The 15,696-nt window shown below is 37.0% G+C and overlaps 1 protein-coding gene across 5 annotated transcripts in view; it reads left to right on the forward strand.

Moving 5' to 3' along the window:
* PTPN4 (protein tyrosine phosphatase non-receptor type 4) overlaps window positions 1-15,696 on the forward strand; it is a 205,013-nt gene that overhangs the window by 33,880 nt on the left and 155,437 nt on the right. For all 5 annotated transcript variants that reach the window (XM_061182965.1, XM_061182968.1, XM_061182967.1 and 2 more), the window contains exon 2: window positions 7,714-7,868. In XM_061182965.1, the coding sequence (XP_061038948.1) occupies window positions 7,714-7,868 (155 nt within the window). The remainder of the gene's footprint in view (window positions 1-7,713; window positions 7,869-15,696) is intronic.

A 15,696-nucleotide genomic window follows, 5' to 3' on the forward strand; every position in this document is an offset into this window, starting at 1 on the left:
AGTGGATTTATTTTCTTACATTCCTTTTTGGATCATTAATTGTTAGTGTATGGGAATGCACCTAATTTTTTGAGTTAAGTTTGTATTCTCCAACTTTGCTGAATTTGTGTCTTAGTTCCAACCAGACCGATTTTAATAGTTATTCTAGCTCTTTGTTGTTACTATTCTTGTAGTATATCTTTTTACATTCTTTTACATTCAATTTGTTTGTGTCTTTGAATCTGAAATGTGTCTTTTGTAGAGAGCAGATAAATGGAGCAGGGTTTAAAAAAGGATCTATTCTGCCAATCTGTGTGTTTTGATTTGAGTTTTTAGTCCATTTATATTTAATGTTGTTATTGATAAGATAGTGCCGTTTTGCTAGTTTTCTTATGTCTTTTGTTCCATTTTTCTCTATTCCTCCGTCTTAGCCTTCTTTTATTTTAACCAGATATGTTCTAGCCTGTCATTTTAATTCTGTTGTTTATTTTTACTTTATTTTGAGTTTATTTCTTAGAATAGTTGTCCCTCTGTATCTGTGGGAGATTTGTTCCAGGAGCCTCTGCAGATGCTGAAATTCATGGATGTTCAAGGCCTTTACAGTTGGGGTTCCACATCTGTGGATATGGAGAGCCAGCTGTATATTTGTTGAAGCATATTCACATATAAGTGGACCTGCACGGTTCAGGCCCATGTTGTTAAGGGTCAACTGTTGTTTCTCTGGGGGTTTACTTATAACCATATAGTTGGGGATAATAGAAGTTTAATTTCAACATCACATAGAAACTGCTCCTATACGGTTCACTTTTCTTTCTCCTTCTTTTGTACTATTGTCATACAAATTACATCTTTATACAATATAAGCCCATCAACACAGTGCTATAAATATTGCTTTATGCAGTTGTCTTTTAAGTTCCATAGATTAAAAAAGAGTTACAAATACAAAATAAATTTATACTGTTGTTTATATTTAGCCATGTAGTTACCCTTATTGGTAGTCTTTATTTCTTCTTATGGATTTTAGTTACTATCTAATATACTTTCATTTCATCTTTAATTTTTTTTCTAATATAGATCTGCTAGTGACAGATCTTTTTGTTTATCTTGGGCTATCTTAAGTTCTTCTTTATTTTAAGTATTGTTCTGCAGGATATTAAATTATTCCTGATAGTCATTTTCAGTTGGTAATTTGGATGTGTCATCCTCTGCCTTCTGACCTTCATGTTTCCTAATTAGATATTGTCTATTAATATAATTAAGGATCACTTGTAGGTGATGAGTCACTCTTCCCTTGCTGCTTTCAAGATTTTCGTTTTCTTTGATTTCTAACAGTTTGACTACTACGTGTCTAGATGTGGCTCTCTTTGAGTTTATCTTTTTGGAAGTTATTTGGTTTCTCGGATGTGATTTTTTTAAAAGTCAAATTTGGGGACTTATATGCCATTATTTCTTCAAATATTCTCTCTGACCCCTTTTCTGTTGACTTTCTGAAACTTCCATTATGAATATGTTGATATGCTTGATGGTGTCTTTCAGGTCTCAGGCTGTTCTCATTTTTCCTCATTCTTTGTTCTTTCTGTTCCTCAAACTGTATATTCTCAATTGACTTATCTTTTTAAAAAATTTTTTTTAAAATATTTATTTATTTATTTGTTTGTTTATTTGGCTGCGCCAGGTCTTAGTTGCGGCACTCAGGATCTTCGTTGTCGCATGCGGGATCTTCATTGCGGCATGCGGGATATTTTAGTTGTGGCATGCAGGCTCTTTTAGTTGTGGCATGCAAACTCTTAGTTGTGGCATGTGGGATCTAGTTCCCTGACCAGGGATTGAACGTGGGCCCCCTGCCTTGGGAGCGCAGAGCCTTAGCCACTAGACCAGTAGGGAAGTCCTTCAATTGACTTATCTTCAAGTTTGCTAACTCTTTATTATATTAGCTCAAATCTGTTAAGCCTTCTATTTTAAATTTCAGTTATTATACTTTTTAATTACAGAATTCTGAATTGCTTGTTTAAAAAGTAATTTCTGTGTTTTTATTTATATTCTCCATTTGGTGTGATATTGTTCTCAGCTTTCCTTTGGTTCTGTAGTTGTGGTTTATTTTATTTAACATATTTATAACCCTTGATTTTTGTTGAGTAAGTTCATTGTGTGAGCTTCCTCAGGGACAGTTTCTATTGAACTCCCTTTTTTTTTTCTCTTTCTCTCCTGTATGTGGGTCATTCTATCGTGCTTTTTTCTTTGTTTTGTAATTACATTTTTGGAATTTTACATGTTGAATTCTGTACTTTTAAAATAATGTTTTATCAACTCTAGAAATCGCGTTCCTTCCTCCCTGGTGTTTTATTGTTGCTCTTTTTGTTTTTGTTACTGTTTGTTTATTTAGTGTTGCTTTGATTATTTAGTTTGCTTAGTGGCCTTCCTGAGCTAATTTTATAAGATCTGTATGTCATTGTGTTGCTGCACTGTTTTTGCTCAGTTAACTTAGTAGTCAGCTAATGAATGGACAGATTTTCTTACATACCTTGAACCACTAAGTTTTCCAACCTTTGCTGACGTGGTTTTCAAGGCTTTACAGCCCTGCTTTAGCCTTCACATCTTGTTTTTGCAGAGCTTCAAGGTTATCAAAAAGTGAGAGATTAGGGTTTTTTCAGCTCTTTCCTGGGCATGTGCATAGTTCTCACATGCTGATGGCCTTCTGGATTCCCAGGCATCTGTTGGAGCTTCCCAAAACCCTTTGTGAACATCCCACTCCCCCAGTTTTGGGGGTTTGTTTTTGGTCATCCTCTTTTTCATCCCAGCTGTACTTAGATCAGTGCCTGGCACAGACAACAAATTTTTGTTGAATGACTGGATGAATATATGAATGAATATACTGGTAATCTACTTATAAATTATTCCTGGTGTATTTTAATGGAAAAGATATTTTTCATATACGTGAGTGTAAAACTCAGTTTATTCTTCTAAGTTTTTTTCTTTTTTCAAGAATTTTTTTTAAAATTGAGAGATTACTTAAATGCTGGAGAGGGTGTGGAGAAAAGGGAACCCTCTTACACTGTTGGTGGGAATGTAAATTGGTGCAGCCACTATGGACAACAGTATGGAGGTCCCTTAAAAAACTAAAAATAGAATTACCATATGATCCAGCAGTTGCACTCCTGGGCATATATCTAGAGAAAACTGTAATTTGAAAAGATATATGCACCCTAGTGTTCATAGCAGCACTATTTACAATAGCCAAGACATGGAAGCAACCTAAGTGTCCATCAACAGATGAATGGATAAAGAAGTGGTATATATATACACAATGGAATATTACTCAGCCATAAAAAAGAATGAAGTATTGCCGTTTGTAGCAACATGGATGGACCTAGAGATTATCATACAAAGTGAAGTAAGTCAGAGAAACACAAATAATATATCACTCATATTTGAAGTCTAAAAAAATAATACAAATCAACTTATTTACAAAATAGAAACAGCCTCACAGACATAGAAAACTAACTTATGGTTACCAAAGGGGAAGGTGGGGGAGGAATAGATTAGGAGTTTGAGATTAGCAGATACAAACTAATATATATAGGATAGATAAACAACAAAGATTTACTGTATAGCACAGGGAACTATATTTAGTATCTTGAAATAACCTATAGTGGAAAAGAATCTGAAGCTGTACACTTGAAACTAATATATTACTATAAATCAACTGTAGATAAATAAAATTTTTAAAAATTTAAAGATTACTATTTGATGAATTTAGTTTTTCCTCAGTGGTTAGAGGTTAACATCAAACCAAATAATCAAATAAAATTATTTAAAGCTCTCAGTTAGCAGGGTCTAAATTAAAAAGGTTTTATTGTAAATAATAGGATACCAACATCTTGTGACAATCCATATTTGAGAGTATTAAATATTTAGAACAGATAGTGCATTTCTGTAATTGGGCTGAGCAGTGCAGATTTCTCCATTCTTTTAAAGTTCATTTACAGCTTAAGACAACACACATTTATTTTCTCCCGGTTTTTGTGGGTTAGGTGTATGAGCACAGCTTGGCTGGAGCTGACAAAGTTGCAAGCTAGGTGTTGACTGGACTGCGGCAGCTTGGGAAGTTGACGTCTTCAGTCCCTTGTTGACTGTCAGCCCACAGAGGCCCTGTGCTTCCCTGCCACATGGCCCTGTCACGGGCCCTCTTGCTGCATGACAGATAATGTCTTTAAAGCCTGCAGCAGAATTCCTTTCACTTCAGGAAGGGCCTAGTCTTCATTTTAGGGGCTTTCACTTGGTTAAGTCTGAGTTCCGATCTATATTATTTTCTTTTTATCTCTAAAGAACTTCTTTTAACATATCTTGCAAAGGTCCACTGGCAACAGATTCCCTCTATTTTTAAACTTTTGTTTGAGAAAGTATTCGTCTTTCTCTTTTGAAAGATAATGTTGCAGGGTGCAGAATTGTAAGTTGAGGGGTTTTTTCCTCAGCATTTTAAGTATCTCACCCCACTCTCTTCTTGCTTGCTTAGTTAAGAAGTCAGATGTAATTCTTATATTTGCTCCTCTATAGCTAAGGTGTTTTTTCCTCTGTCTTCTTTATCTTTGATTTTCTGTAGTTTTAAAGGATACGGCTAAGTATAGGGTTTTTGGTCTTGGGTTTGGTTCTTGTGGGGGTTTTGTTTGTGTTTTTTTCTCTCTTCTTGCTGTTGGTGGGAATGTAAATTGGTGCAGCCACTATGGAGAACAGTGTGGAGGTCCCTTAAAGAACTAAAAATAGAACTACCATATGATCCAGCAGTCCCACTCCTGGGCATATATCTATGCCCAATATATCTGTTGGTGGCTGCACCAATTTACATTCTTCTTACACGTATGTTACATCATTTGTATTTGTCCCACAGTCCATGGGTATTCTGTTTTGTTTTTTTCAGTCTTTGTTCTTTTTGCTTTTGGTTTTTGGGGATTTTATTGTTACATCCTCTAGCTCATAGAGTCTGTCTACTAATAAGCCCATGAAAGGCATTCTTCATATGTGTTGCAGTGTTTTTTACCTGTAATGTTCCTTTTTAGTTCTTTCTTAGGATTTTCTTCTCTTTGCTTGCATTGCCCATCTATTCTTGCATTCTGCCTATTATAGCCTTTAGCATATTATTAATCATAGTTGTTTTAAATTCCCTGTGTGGTCATTCCAACACACCTTCCTGTCTGGTTCTGATGCTTGCCCTGTTTCTTCACATTGTGTTTTTTTTCCCCTTTTGGTATACCTTATAAAATTTTCTCGATAGGCAGACATTATATATATTGGTAAGAGGAACTTCAGTAAATAGGCCTTTAGTAATGGGGGGGAAAGGAAGCATTCTGTAGTCTTGTGGTTAGGTTTCAGTATTTTAGTGAGCGTAGGCCTCTGGACTATGAACTACACAAGTATTTCTCGGTTTTTTCTCTCCCCTTATAGGGGGGCAGGATGGCTAGTGTGGGCTGGACTTGGGTATTTCCCTTCTCCCTCTAGAAGGCTGGAGTCAGCTGGAATTGAGTATTGTCCTTGCCCCAGGTCAGTTAGGTTTTGGTTAACTCGTTTCTCCTGAGAACAGCCCTTGTTAAGAAGAACAGAGTGCTCTGGTGTACAGTTGACCCTTGGACAACCTGGGGGTTCAGGGTGCTGACCCCACAGAGAGTTGAAAAATCACGTAGAGTCGTCCCACGGGATCCATGGGGGATTGGTTTCAAGACGTACTGCAGATAGCAAAATCCACCAATGCTCAGTCTCATAATCAGTCCTCTTTATCCATGGATTCAACCAACTGTGAATCATGCAGTGCTGTATCTATTGAAAAGAATCCACGTATAAGTGGACCCGTGCAGTTCAAACCTGTGTTGTTCAAGGGTCAGCTGTATTTCATAATGGTTTTGTGTCCCCCCCCTCCACCATCCCGCCCCTTGTGGGAAGTTCGGGTATTTTTCTCTGATATTTACTGTGGGAATCTGACGGAGCTCCTGGAGGTCAATCTCACAATATTGTGTGAGTCCTGCTATGGCTGGCCCCCTGGAGTTTTAAAAAAACTCTTGGAATTGTCCACATTGAGCTTCCAGCAAGTCATCAGTTGGATTCAGACTTTCCTACTCACGTACTGGTTTCCGTGGCAGTTTCAAGTAGAGACTTGAAGTCTCTACTCCCATAAGCTGTGACTCTTTCTCTTCACCTGTCTCTCCAATCTTTGGGACAGCAGTTTTCCCTGTGTCCTCTCTTATGGATCCAAGAAGGGTTGCTGATTTTCCAGTCTGTTCTGCTTTTCTTACTTGTTAGGATGGAGTGGGGACTTCCTGAGCTCTTTACATGTAGAACTGGAAACTGCCAATCACTGTCTTTTAATTGGTGAATTTTACTTGGCTAGCCCCTCTCTGTCAGCATGCCAAAGCTATTTTCCTCTATACAATTTTTATACGTATGTAACATTGACATTTACTTTTAGCTTGAATCCTTTTGACGTGAACAGTATGACGTCAACTGCAGTTACTGAATACCATGTATTTGAATTGCTGTTTTTTTTTATTATTGATTTTTACTTATTAAATTTCTTAGTACTTATTGCTTACTTATATTTTAAAATTCTATACAGTTGTGTTTGTAGTGTAGTTTGTTTCCTTTATCCAGTTGTCTTCTATTATTTTTATTTTTTAAAAAATATTTATTTATTTATTTGTTTGCGTCGGGTCTTAGTTGCGGCGGGCGGGCTCCTTAGTTGCGGCAGGTGGGCTCCTTGGTTGTGGCATGCGAACTCTTAGTTGTGGCATGCATGTGGGATCTAGTTCCTGGACCAGGGATCGAACCAAGGCCACCTGCATTGAGAGCGCGGAGTCTTAACCACTGTGCCACCAGGAGAGTCCCCCAGTTGTCTTTTAGAGGGAAGTTTTATGGATTTTAAACTTCGAATTTTTGAATGTCTGAAAATGTCTGTAACTTTATTCTTTCACATGAATGCTAATTTGGGGGGAACATAATTCTGTTTCAAATAATTTTCTTTCAGAACTTCGAAGCTACATCTTCATTGTCTTTTAACGTCAATTGTTGCTGAAAATGATGTGATACCCGTTTTTTTTTTTTTTTATAGGCAGTCTTTGTTCCCTCTTAGGTTAAAAAATTGAGAAACAAAGATCTGTAGTCTTAAGTTTTCTATTTTGTTTTTGTTTTCCTAAGAATAGTTCTATTAGAATTAGTTTTCATTTGAGGTTAGTTAAAATGAAAGGGTATTGTTATATTAAAAAAAAAAAAATCCCAACGAATAAACTCCCATGTTTCCCCCAAATCTTAAGCTTGAATAAAAGGAAAGGCCCTTGAGAGGTGAATAACCTTCCCTCCTGTTGCCATTCTCCAGTGTCTTTTTAATGCTTGCATCAATGAGTAATGCCCGGCTTCCTGAGGTAGCATATTTTCCTTCCTCCTTTTTGGCTGCTCCTAAATTTATATATTTTGAATTGGAATATGGCTACCTCAGCAATTTGTGTATTGTCTTCTTAATGGACAGTTCAAAACAAAGCTCCTCTTCCAGGCAATTGTAATTTTAGTTTACATGATGAACTATATGTGGTATTTTCTTTTATGCCTACAATTCCTATCCAGGTGTTTCAAAATTTGTAACTGCTTTTTACCTAAGGTTAATTGAAAAATATGTAATAACTTTGTACCTTTTTATATAAATAATTTGTATCTTCAACTGTCCCTTTATTTAGTTAATTTTTTTTTTCAACTTAGACCTTGTGTGGACAGTAATGACCTCACGTTTCCGATTGCCTGCTGGCAGAACCTACAATGTACGAGCATCAGAGTTGGCCCGAGATAGACTGCATACAGAGGTGGTTTGCAACATCCTTCTTCTGGATAACACTGTACAGGCTTTCAAAGTTAATGTAAGTATTTTATGTCTTTTTTAATTTTAATAATCTGGTTATAAATCTGAATTTAGATTAAATTTTAAAACTAAAATTGTTTAATCGTAATGCAGTTTGAAAAGCCTTCTTCAAAGAGGAAAGTCTTGTTAGTTTGGTTTTGTAACTATCAAATACACATTCTAATTCAAGGTCTTTTAAGGGGTTGACAAACCAGCAGCGCATTATTAGTGGAGCAGGTCAATAGTATGTAGGTGGTTTTTATAAATGTGCTTGAGGGTGCGGGAAAGGAACTTTGTTCTCATAAATAATTTATACATTCCCATTGTGATCTTATTCTACTGTCTGTGAAGAAAATTTTTGCTAAACAAAGATAAATAGCAGCCCTGATCTTATCTGAGCCTTATCTGAAACATTTATTCAACAAATGGTTGTTCATCCTGCCTGTGTCCAGCTTTGTTTGCTCAACATTGTGAGTTTCACCGTGTGGTGTGTTAGCAGTAGTTGGTTCATTTTCATTGCTGTGTAGTACTCTCTTGGATGAGTACACCACAGTTTACCTATCCATTTATTTATCTCCATTTATTTGTCCAGTTTATCGTTTGTATATATTTGGATTGTTTCCACCCTGGGCTCTTATCAGTAATGTTGCTGTGAACATGTCTTGATATATGCAAAGGCATTCCTCTTTTTTATTTAAATGATTCCACACCTACAGAAAGGGGAGAGACTAGTGTCGTGAATACCCACCTACCCTTTTCGTAGATTGACCTGTTGTTAACATTTTGCTCATTTCCTTTATCTTTCTTTTTCTCTGTGTGTGTTTTCTGACCCTTCTGAAAGTAGGTGGTACACTTCACCTGTGTTTCAGCAGCCTCAGGATCTCATAAATTACAGCTATATCATTATCACACCCCAAAATTTAATATTATGAAAATAATAGTATCTAATATATGTAGTCTATATTGAAACTGGAATTCCTCATTCCTCATTTCCACATCTCCAGGATAACACCTTCATCTGTTTCCTGCTGTGTTACGCAGGTATTTCTAGACTTTGAAATCTTTAAGTAGTATAAAATATTGATCTTCTGAAATCCTGCCTTTTGTGACAACATGGATGGACCTTGGCATCATGCTAAGTGAAATAAGTCAGACAGAGAAAGACAAATACAGTATGATTTCACTCATATGTGGAATCTAGAAAAGCTGAACTCAGAATGGTGGTTGGCAGGGGCCGAGGGATGGGGAAAATGGGGAGATGTTGGTCTAAGGGTACAAACTTCCAGTTACAAGATGAATAAGTTCTGGGAGCTAATGTACAGCATGGTGACTAATGGCAACAGTACTGTGTTCTATACTTGAAAGTTGCTAAGAGAATAAAATCTTAAATGTTCTCACAACACATTATGTTTATGCTGTATTTCCCATCTAGCATAATTTTCCTTTTGGGCACTTTAGTTGATAATAGTATTGTATTTTTCAATGTGGAAATCAACGTGCTATTTAATTACTCTTATAGGAAGACATGTATTTAGTGCATTTATTTTATTTTTGTTTATATTTAGATCTTTTAATATATATTATATTGATATATTTATTGATTTTTTAAAAAGATTTATTATTTATTTATTTAATTTATTTTTGGCTGTGTCGGGTCTTAGTTGCTGGCACACGGGATCTTTGTTGAGGCATGTGGGATCTTTTATTGCGGTGCGCGGGCTTCTCTCTAGTTGTGGCATGAGGGTTTTCTCTTCTCTAGTTGTGGCCCATGCGCCTCTGTAGTTATGGTGCGCAGGTTCCAGAGTGCCTGGACTCTGTAGTTTGTGGCATGCGGGCTCTCTAGTTGAGGTGCGAGAGCTCAGTAGTTGAGGTGCGCAGGCTTAGTTGCCCTGTGGCATGTGGGATCTTAGTTCCCCGACCAGGGATCGAACCTGTGTCCCCTGCATTGTAAGGAGGATTCTTTACCACTGGACCACCAGGGAAGTCCCAATATATTTAAATATCAGTTCTAATTGAGTTGAGTTTATTACTAGAAACTTTCTCTACCATTATTTTAGTATATCAGAAAACTTAAGAGGAACAATATGAGAAATTGACTGTTGGATATGTAGTATGTTTATTCCTCTGAGTGTCAGGGCTGGAATCATTCAGAGTGTCTGAGTTGGTTTGCACTTTTGTTACAGATGCTGATTATTTTAATCTACATGAATGGTTCCCTAGTTATGTAGCTTACAGCCTGTGCAGTGGTTCATGATAGCCTGCAAACTAGTAGGGGAGCTTGAACCTCTGCTAGTTATTCTCTCATGTCCATTAAGTACCTTTAAGTCTCAGAAATCCCCATTGTTGGCAGCTGCTAGGCTCACCAGCATCTCTGTTCACCAGGAAGGAGAACCACTTAGTTTCCTTTGGAGACTACCGACGAATGATTTGTAATGTCTTAGCTGTTGCAGGCATTGCTTTCCCTAAAAGATTTCTGTACCACAGATCAAATATTCATTGTTGCCAAAGCCTGCTTTTTTTTCCATCTGGTGTTTATCTCATCAAAGTTTTTCCTTTATATTTTCCTGAGAGAAAATGTGGTACTAAAGGAGTTGATACAACTTCATGAGTTTTTTCTCTTTCTCTTTCTCTGTTGTGGACATAGGAGTGAGGTAAGCCCATAAGTGTTGCTTCAGCTTCAAGTTCTGTTTACACAGTCATTCTTTTTACTGTAGCCAGCCTATGGAATTGTCTCCCTCATGCCCTAAATTCATCATCAATTCACCAAAAACTTGTTTCCATTAATACTTTAAAATGTATAGTATCTGTACTACATGGATTGATTTCACCAACCTATGAGGATTTTTTGCCTAAATTTTGTTTTTATTTTTACTTTGGTACACCTGTATAGCAGTAGGCTGTGTGATAAGGAAGAGTTCTGTAAAACCAACCTGTTCCAGTTATTAGGACTGCATAAGAAATTACCCCCAAACTTAGTGGCATATTTATTATCCTCAGGGATTCTGTGAGTCACAGATCCAACAGGGATGATTTATACCTGCTGCATTTGTTGGGCCTTAGCTGGAAGACTCAAAGCTGGAGGCTAAAATCATTTGAAGGCTTACTCAGCTTGTATGACTGATACCTGAGACCTTAGCTGGGGCGTGAACACCTGTGTGTGACCTCTCTGTGTGCCCTGAGCTTCTTCATAGCACAGTGGCTGCCTTCTAAAGGTGAGCATCCTCAGAGAGAGCACCGGGCTCTAGTCATATTACCGTTTCTCATCTGGCCTTGAAAGTCACGTAATGTCACCTCCACCATATTCTGTTTGTCAAGGCTATCACAGAGTCACACTTGGGATCAAGGAGAGGGAAATAGACTGTCTCTTGATGGAAAGTGGCAAGGTTCTAAAAGAACACGTGGGATGGGAAATATTGCTGTAGACTCTTTTGGGAAAGTATAGTCTGCCAACGTGTCCCCCTGGTGGAGGCTTCCATGTTACCACAGCCTCTCCACATAGCTGTACCTGTGTTCTGCTTTTGTATAGACTTAGGAATGTGCTCCCAGGACTCTCCCTTGCTACTTGAAGGATGGCTGACTTACTAGAGGGCGGAGATGAGAGGGAGTTGAATGTTTACTCTCTGCCTTTTGTGTCATTTAAATTGCTCTATGCTTCTGGGCTTTATATATTTATTTTATATGTGAATGTATATGTATAAAATTGAGATATATAGAGTTATATTTGGAAAAACTGAAATAATATTCAAAATGTATGATCATTTATTCAACACATGTGATTCAGTGCACAATTCTGAGGCACTTCATAGGTAGCAGTATTTAAAGACAAAACTAAACTTATGCAGTGAGGATTTTTGTTTGTTTACTTTCATTTTTGTCCACATTGCATTTTCCCTCAGTTTTCTTTTTGTTCTCTTTGTAATGTATCTCTTATGTACTCAATAAAGAATAACTGATAACTTTTCTTATTGAAGTACAATTGATTTATAATATTGTGTTGTTTCTGGTGTACAACATAGTGATTCTTTTTTTTTTGGTAGATTATATTCCATTATAGGTCATTACAAGATATTGGGTATAATTCCCTATGCTATACAGTAAATCCTTGTTGCTTATCTATTCTGTGTATAGTAGTTTGTATCTGTTAATTCCATACCCCTAATTTGTTCCTCCCCTTTGGTAATCATATGTTTGTTTTCTATGTCTGTGAGTCTGTTTCTGTTCTGCATATACATTCATTTGTATTATTTTTTAGATTGCACAGATGAGTGATACCATATAGCATTTGTCTTTCTCTGACTTACTTCACTTAGTATGATAATCCTTAGGTCCATCCACGTTGCTGCAAATGGCATTATTTCATTCTTTTTTATGGCTGAGTAGTATTCCATTGTATATATGTACCACATTCTCTTTATCCATTCATCTGTTGATGGGCACTTGGGTGGCTTCTTTGTCTTGGCTGTTGTAAATAGTGCTGCTATGAACATTGGGGTGCATGTATCTTTTCGAATTAGTGTTTTTGTTTTTTCCAGATATATACCGAGGAGTGGAATTGTTGGATCATATGGCAATTCTGTTTTTAGTTTTTAAGGGATCTCACCAATTTACATTCCCACCAACAGTATATGAAGGTTCCTTTTTCTCACACCCTCTACAACATTTGTTATTTGTAGGCTTTTTGATGATGGCCATTCTGACAGTTGTGAGGTGATACCTCATTGTGGTTTTGATTTGCACTTCTCTAATAAATAGCGATATTGAGCATCTTTTCATGTGCCAGTTAGTCATGTGTATGTCTTCTTTGGAAAAATGTCTATTCAAGTCTTCTGCCCATTTTTTGATTGGATTGTTTTGTGATATTGAGTTATAAGAGCTGTTTGTATATTTTGGATATTAACCCCTTTTCAGTCGTATCATTTGCAAATATTTTTTCCCATTCCATAAGTTGTCTTTTTGTTTTGTTGATAGTTTCCTTTGCTGTGCAAAAGCTTTTAAGTTTAATTAGATCCTATTTGTTTATTTTTGCTTTTGTTTCTTTTGCCATGGGAGACTGAGCTAAGAAAATATTGCTACAATTTACATCAACGAGTGTTTCGCTTATGTCCTCTTCTGGAAATTTTATGGTGTCCTGTCTGGCATTTAGGTCTTTAAAGTGTTTTGAGTTTATTTTTGTGTGTGGTGTGAGGAAATGTTCTAAATTTATTGTTTTATGTGTAGCTGTCCAGCTCCCAGCACCACTCACTGGGGCAGCACCAAACAGTTGAAGAGACTACCTTTCTCCATTGTATTATGTTCTTTCCTCCTTTGCTGTAGATTAATTGACCCTAGGTACATGGGCTTGTTTCTGGGCTCTCTAACGGATAATTTTTTAAAATGATACCAGTACTTCAGTTGTTAGTGAAAGATGCAATAAATCATAGGTTTTTTCCCCTTGAAATGAAATGAAATTCAATTAATAATATTCTAGTTATGTTATAGCTTGGGTTGATGAATATTTAGTTGGCTGAACCTCACCTTGTTTTCATCTGGTAAAGTATTTGTTAACCAAATCTGTAGTACAAACTGGATTATAGAGTTGGGGTTAGCAGGTGGATGCTGATTGAAATGGGAAGCAAAAGGAGTATAAGGATGATGGATTTACCTAAACGGAACTTACTTGGAATCATTTTACAGTCATATTTGTAAAGGAGGATAGGGTTTGGGGAATTTTTTCCTGGTTATTGTTCCACTGTCTTTATTTTTCACATGAGAAGATAAGTTTAGAGTCATTAGGTTACTTGCCAAGTTGGTAGCAGAGCCAGTAATGTGTGTGTGTATGTGAGAAGGTCTGTTTGGACCTCTTATTTTCAAGACTTACCATTTTATTAAGTATTATTTCTAGCCCTACTTACATTTGATTGCTTTATTTTTTGGCCACACTGCGCGGCATGCGGGATCTTAGTTCCCTGACCAGGGATGAAACCTGTGCCCCCTGCAGTGGAAGTGCGGGGTCTTAACCACTGGTCTGCCAGGGAAGTCCCTAAATTTGATTTCTTAATTCCTTTAAAAATACTATCATTTACACATCATCCAGATTCCCTAAGAAATTTTTTGTTTTTACATTTATTGGTTTATTCATGTACACAATTTAAAATAATTGTTCTATAAAGTGTCACAACAAAAACTAACAGAACCCTAAACCTACCCTGTTGCCCCTTAGAAGTAACTGCATTTGACACATTTAGTTTTTCTCTCATATTTATTACCATGGTTCTAAGAAACATGCTTACAGTATGTCTGGTTTTGTCTGGTTTGTTTTTTGTTGTTTGTATTATGTATTGACTTTGGACGATGAGACTTTACCTCTCCTTCCCCTCCGTACACACATACTTCCTGTCATCCTTTCAATAAACAAAGTAGTTATATAGTAATATTTGGTTAGTTCAGAATGTCTTTTCCCTAGAGGGAAATCCTTCAGTCATCTGCCTGGAGCTTGTGGAGCCCTGACTGGGACTTCCTAGAGCTGAGGGAGAGAAGGGGACTAGGGAGGTCTCAGCTCTTCCGTAGGTAGACTTCCATTTATCATGTGGATTTCCCCTGTTTTCAGCTCAGTGAAAATTAATCAACTGTACCTGATGTCTCTGAGTCCGGATTATCACTGGCTCATTTTCTTCAGAGAGTGACTCTGTAGTTCTTGCATGATTGGCAGAGGGACGGGGAGTGAGAGCTGGTCATGAAGAGCAGTCTCAGACTTGCTCTGAGTGCTGCCCTCTCAGCATTGTCGTGGATCTTAAGCACACATTTGTGTCCAGTCTGCCTCGTTTATTAGCCTTGAAGTCTCTCAGATTGACTTGCAACATCTACTCTGGAGGAGAATTTACTGTTTACGAAGGTGTTTTGAGGAAAATCAGATGTTAAAATGGAAGTGGGCATATTTAGTGCAAAAAGATGTGATAATTGGCCAATTGTCGTAGTGTTTGAAAATTCCAAGATTGTAGTGATAGATTATTAAATCTTTTCTCTATTTTGAATTTTTTTCCCTAAACTATATCATGTTAAGCACGAGAAAAGTATCAATGAGATTTATAATTGTGCACAAAGTTACCATGTTTCTTGGTTTATTCTTTGATTGTTTTTGTTTTTATCAGGCATGTTTAGTTCTTAGGTCTTTTTTTTTTTTTTTTCTTTTCTTTTTTTTTTTTTTTAAACATCTTTATTGAAGTATAATTGCTTTACAATGGTGTGCTAGCTTCTGCTTTACAACAAAGTGAATCAGTTACACATATACATATGTTGCCATATCTCTTCCCTCTTGCATCTCCCTCCCTCCCACCCTCCCTATCCCACCCCTCTAGGTGGTCACAAAGCACCGAGCTGATCTCCCTGTGCTATGCGGCTGCTTCCCACTAGTTATCTATTTTACATTTGGTAGTGTATATATGTCCATGACACTCTCTCACCCTGTCACATCTCACCCCTCCCCCTCCCCATATCCTCAAGTCCATTCTCTAGTAGGTCTGTGTCTTTATTCCCATCTTGCCACTAGGTTCTTCATGACCTCTTTTTTTTTTTTTTTTCCCCTTAGATTCCATATATATGTGTTAGCATACTGTATTTGTTTTTCTCTTTCTGACTTACTTCACTCTGTATGACAGACTCTAACTCCATCCACCTCATTACAAACACCTCCATTTCATTTCTTTTTATGGCTGAGTAATATTCCATTGTATATATGTGCCACATCTTCTTTATCCATTCATCCGATGATGGACACCTAGGTTGCTTCCATGTCCTGGCTATTGTAAACAGAGCTGCAATGAATATTTTGGTACATGACTCTTTCTGAATTATGGTTTTCTCAGGGTATA

The sequence above is a fragment of the Eubalaena glacialis genome, chromosome 1, assembly GCF_028564815.1.
Source record: "Eubalaena glacialis isolate mEubGla1 chromosome 1, mEubGla1.1.hap2.+ XY, whole genome shotgun sequence".
NCBI lineage: Eukaryota > Metazoa > Chordata > Mammalia > Artiodactyla > Balaenidae > Eubalaena > Eubalaena glacialis.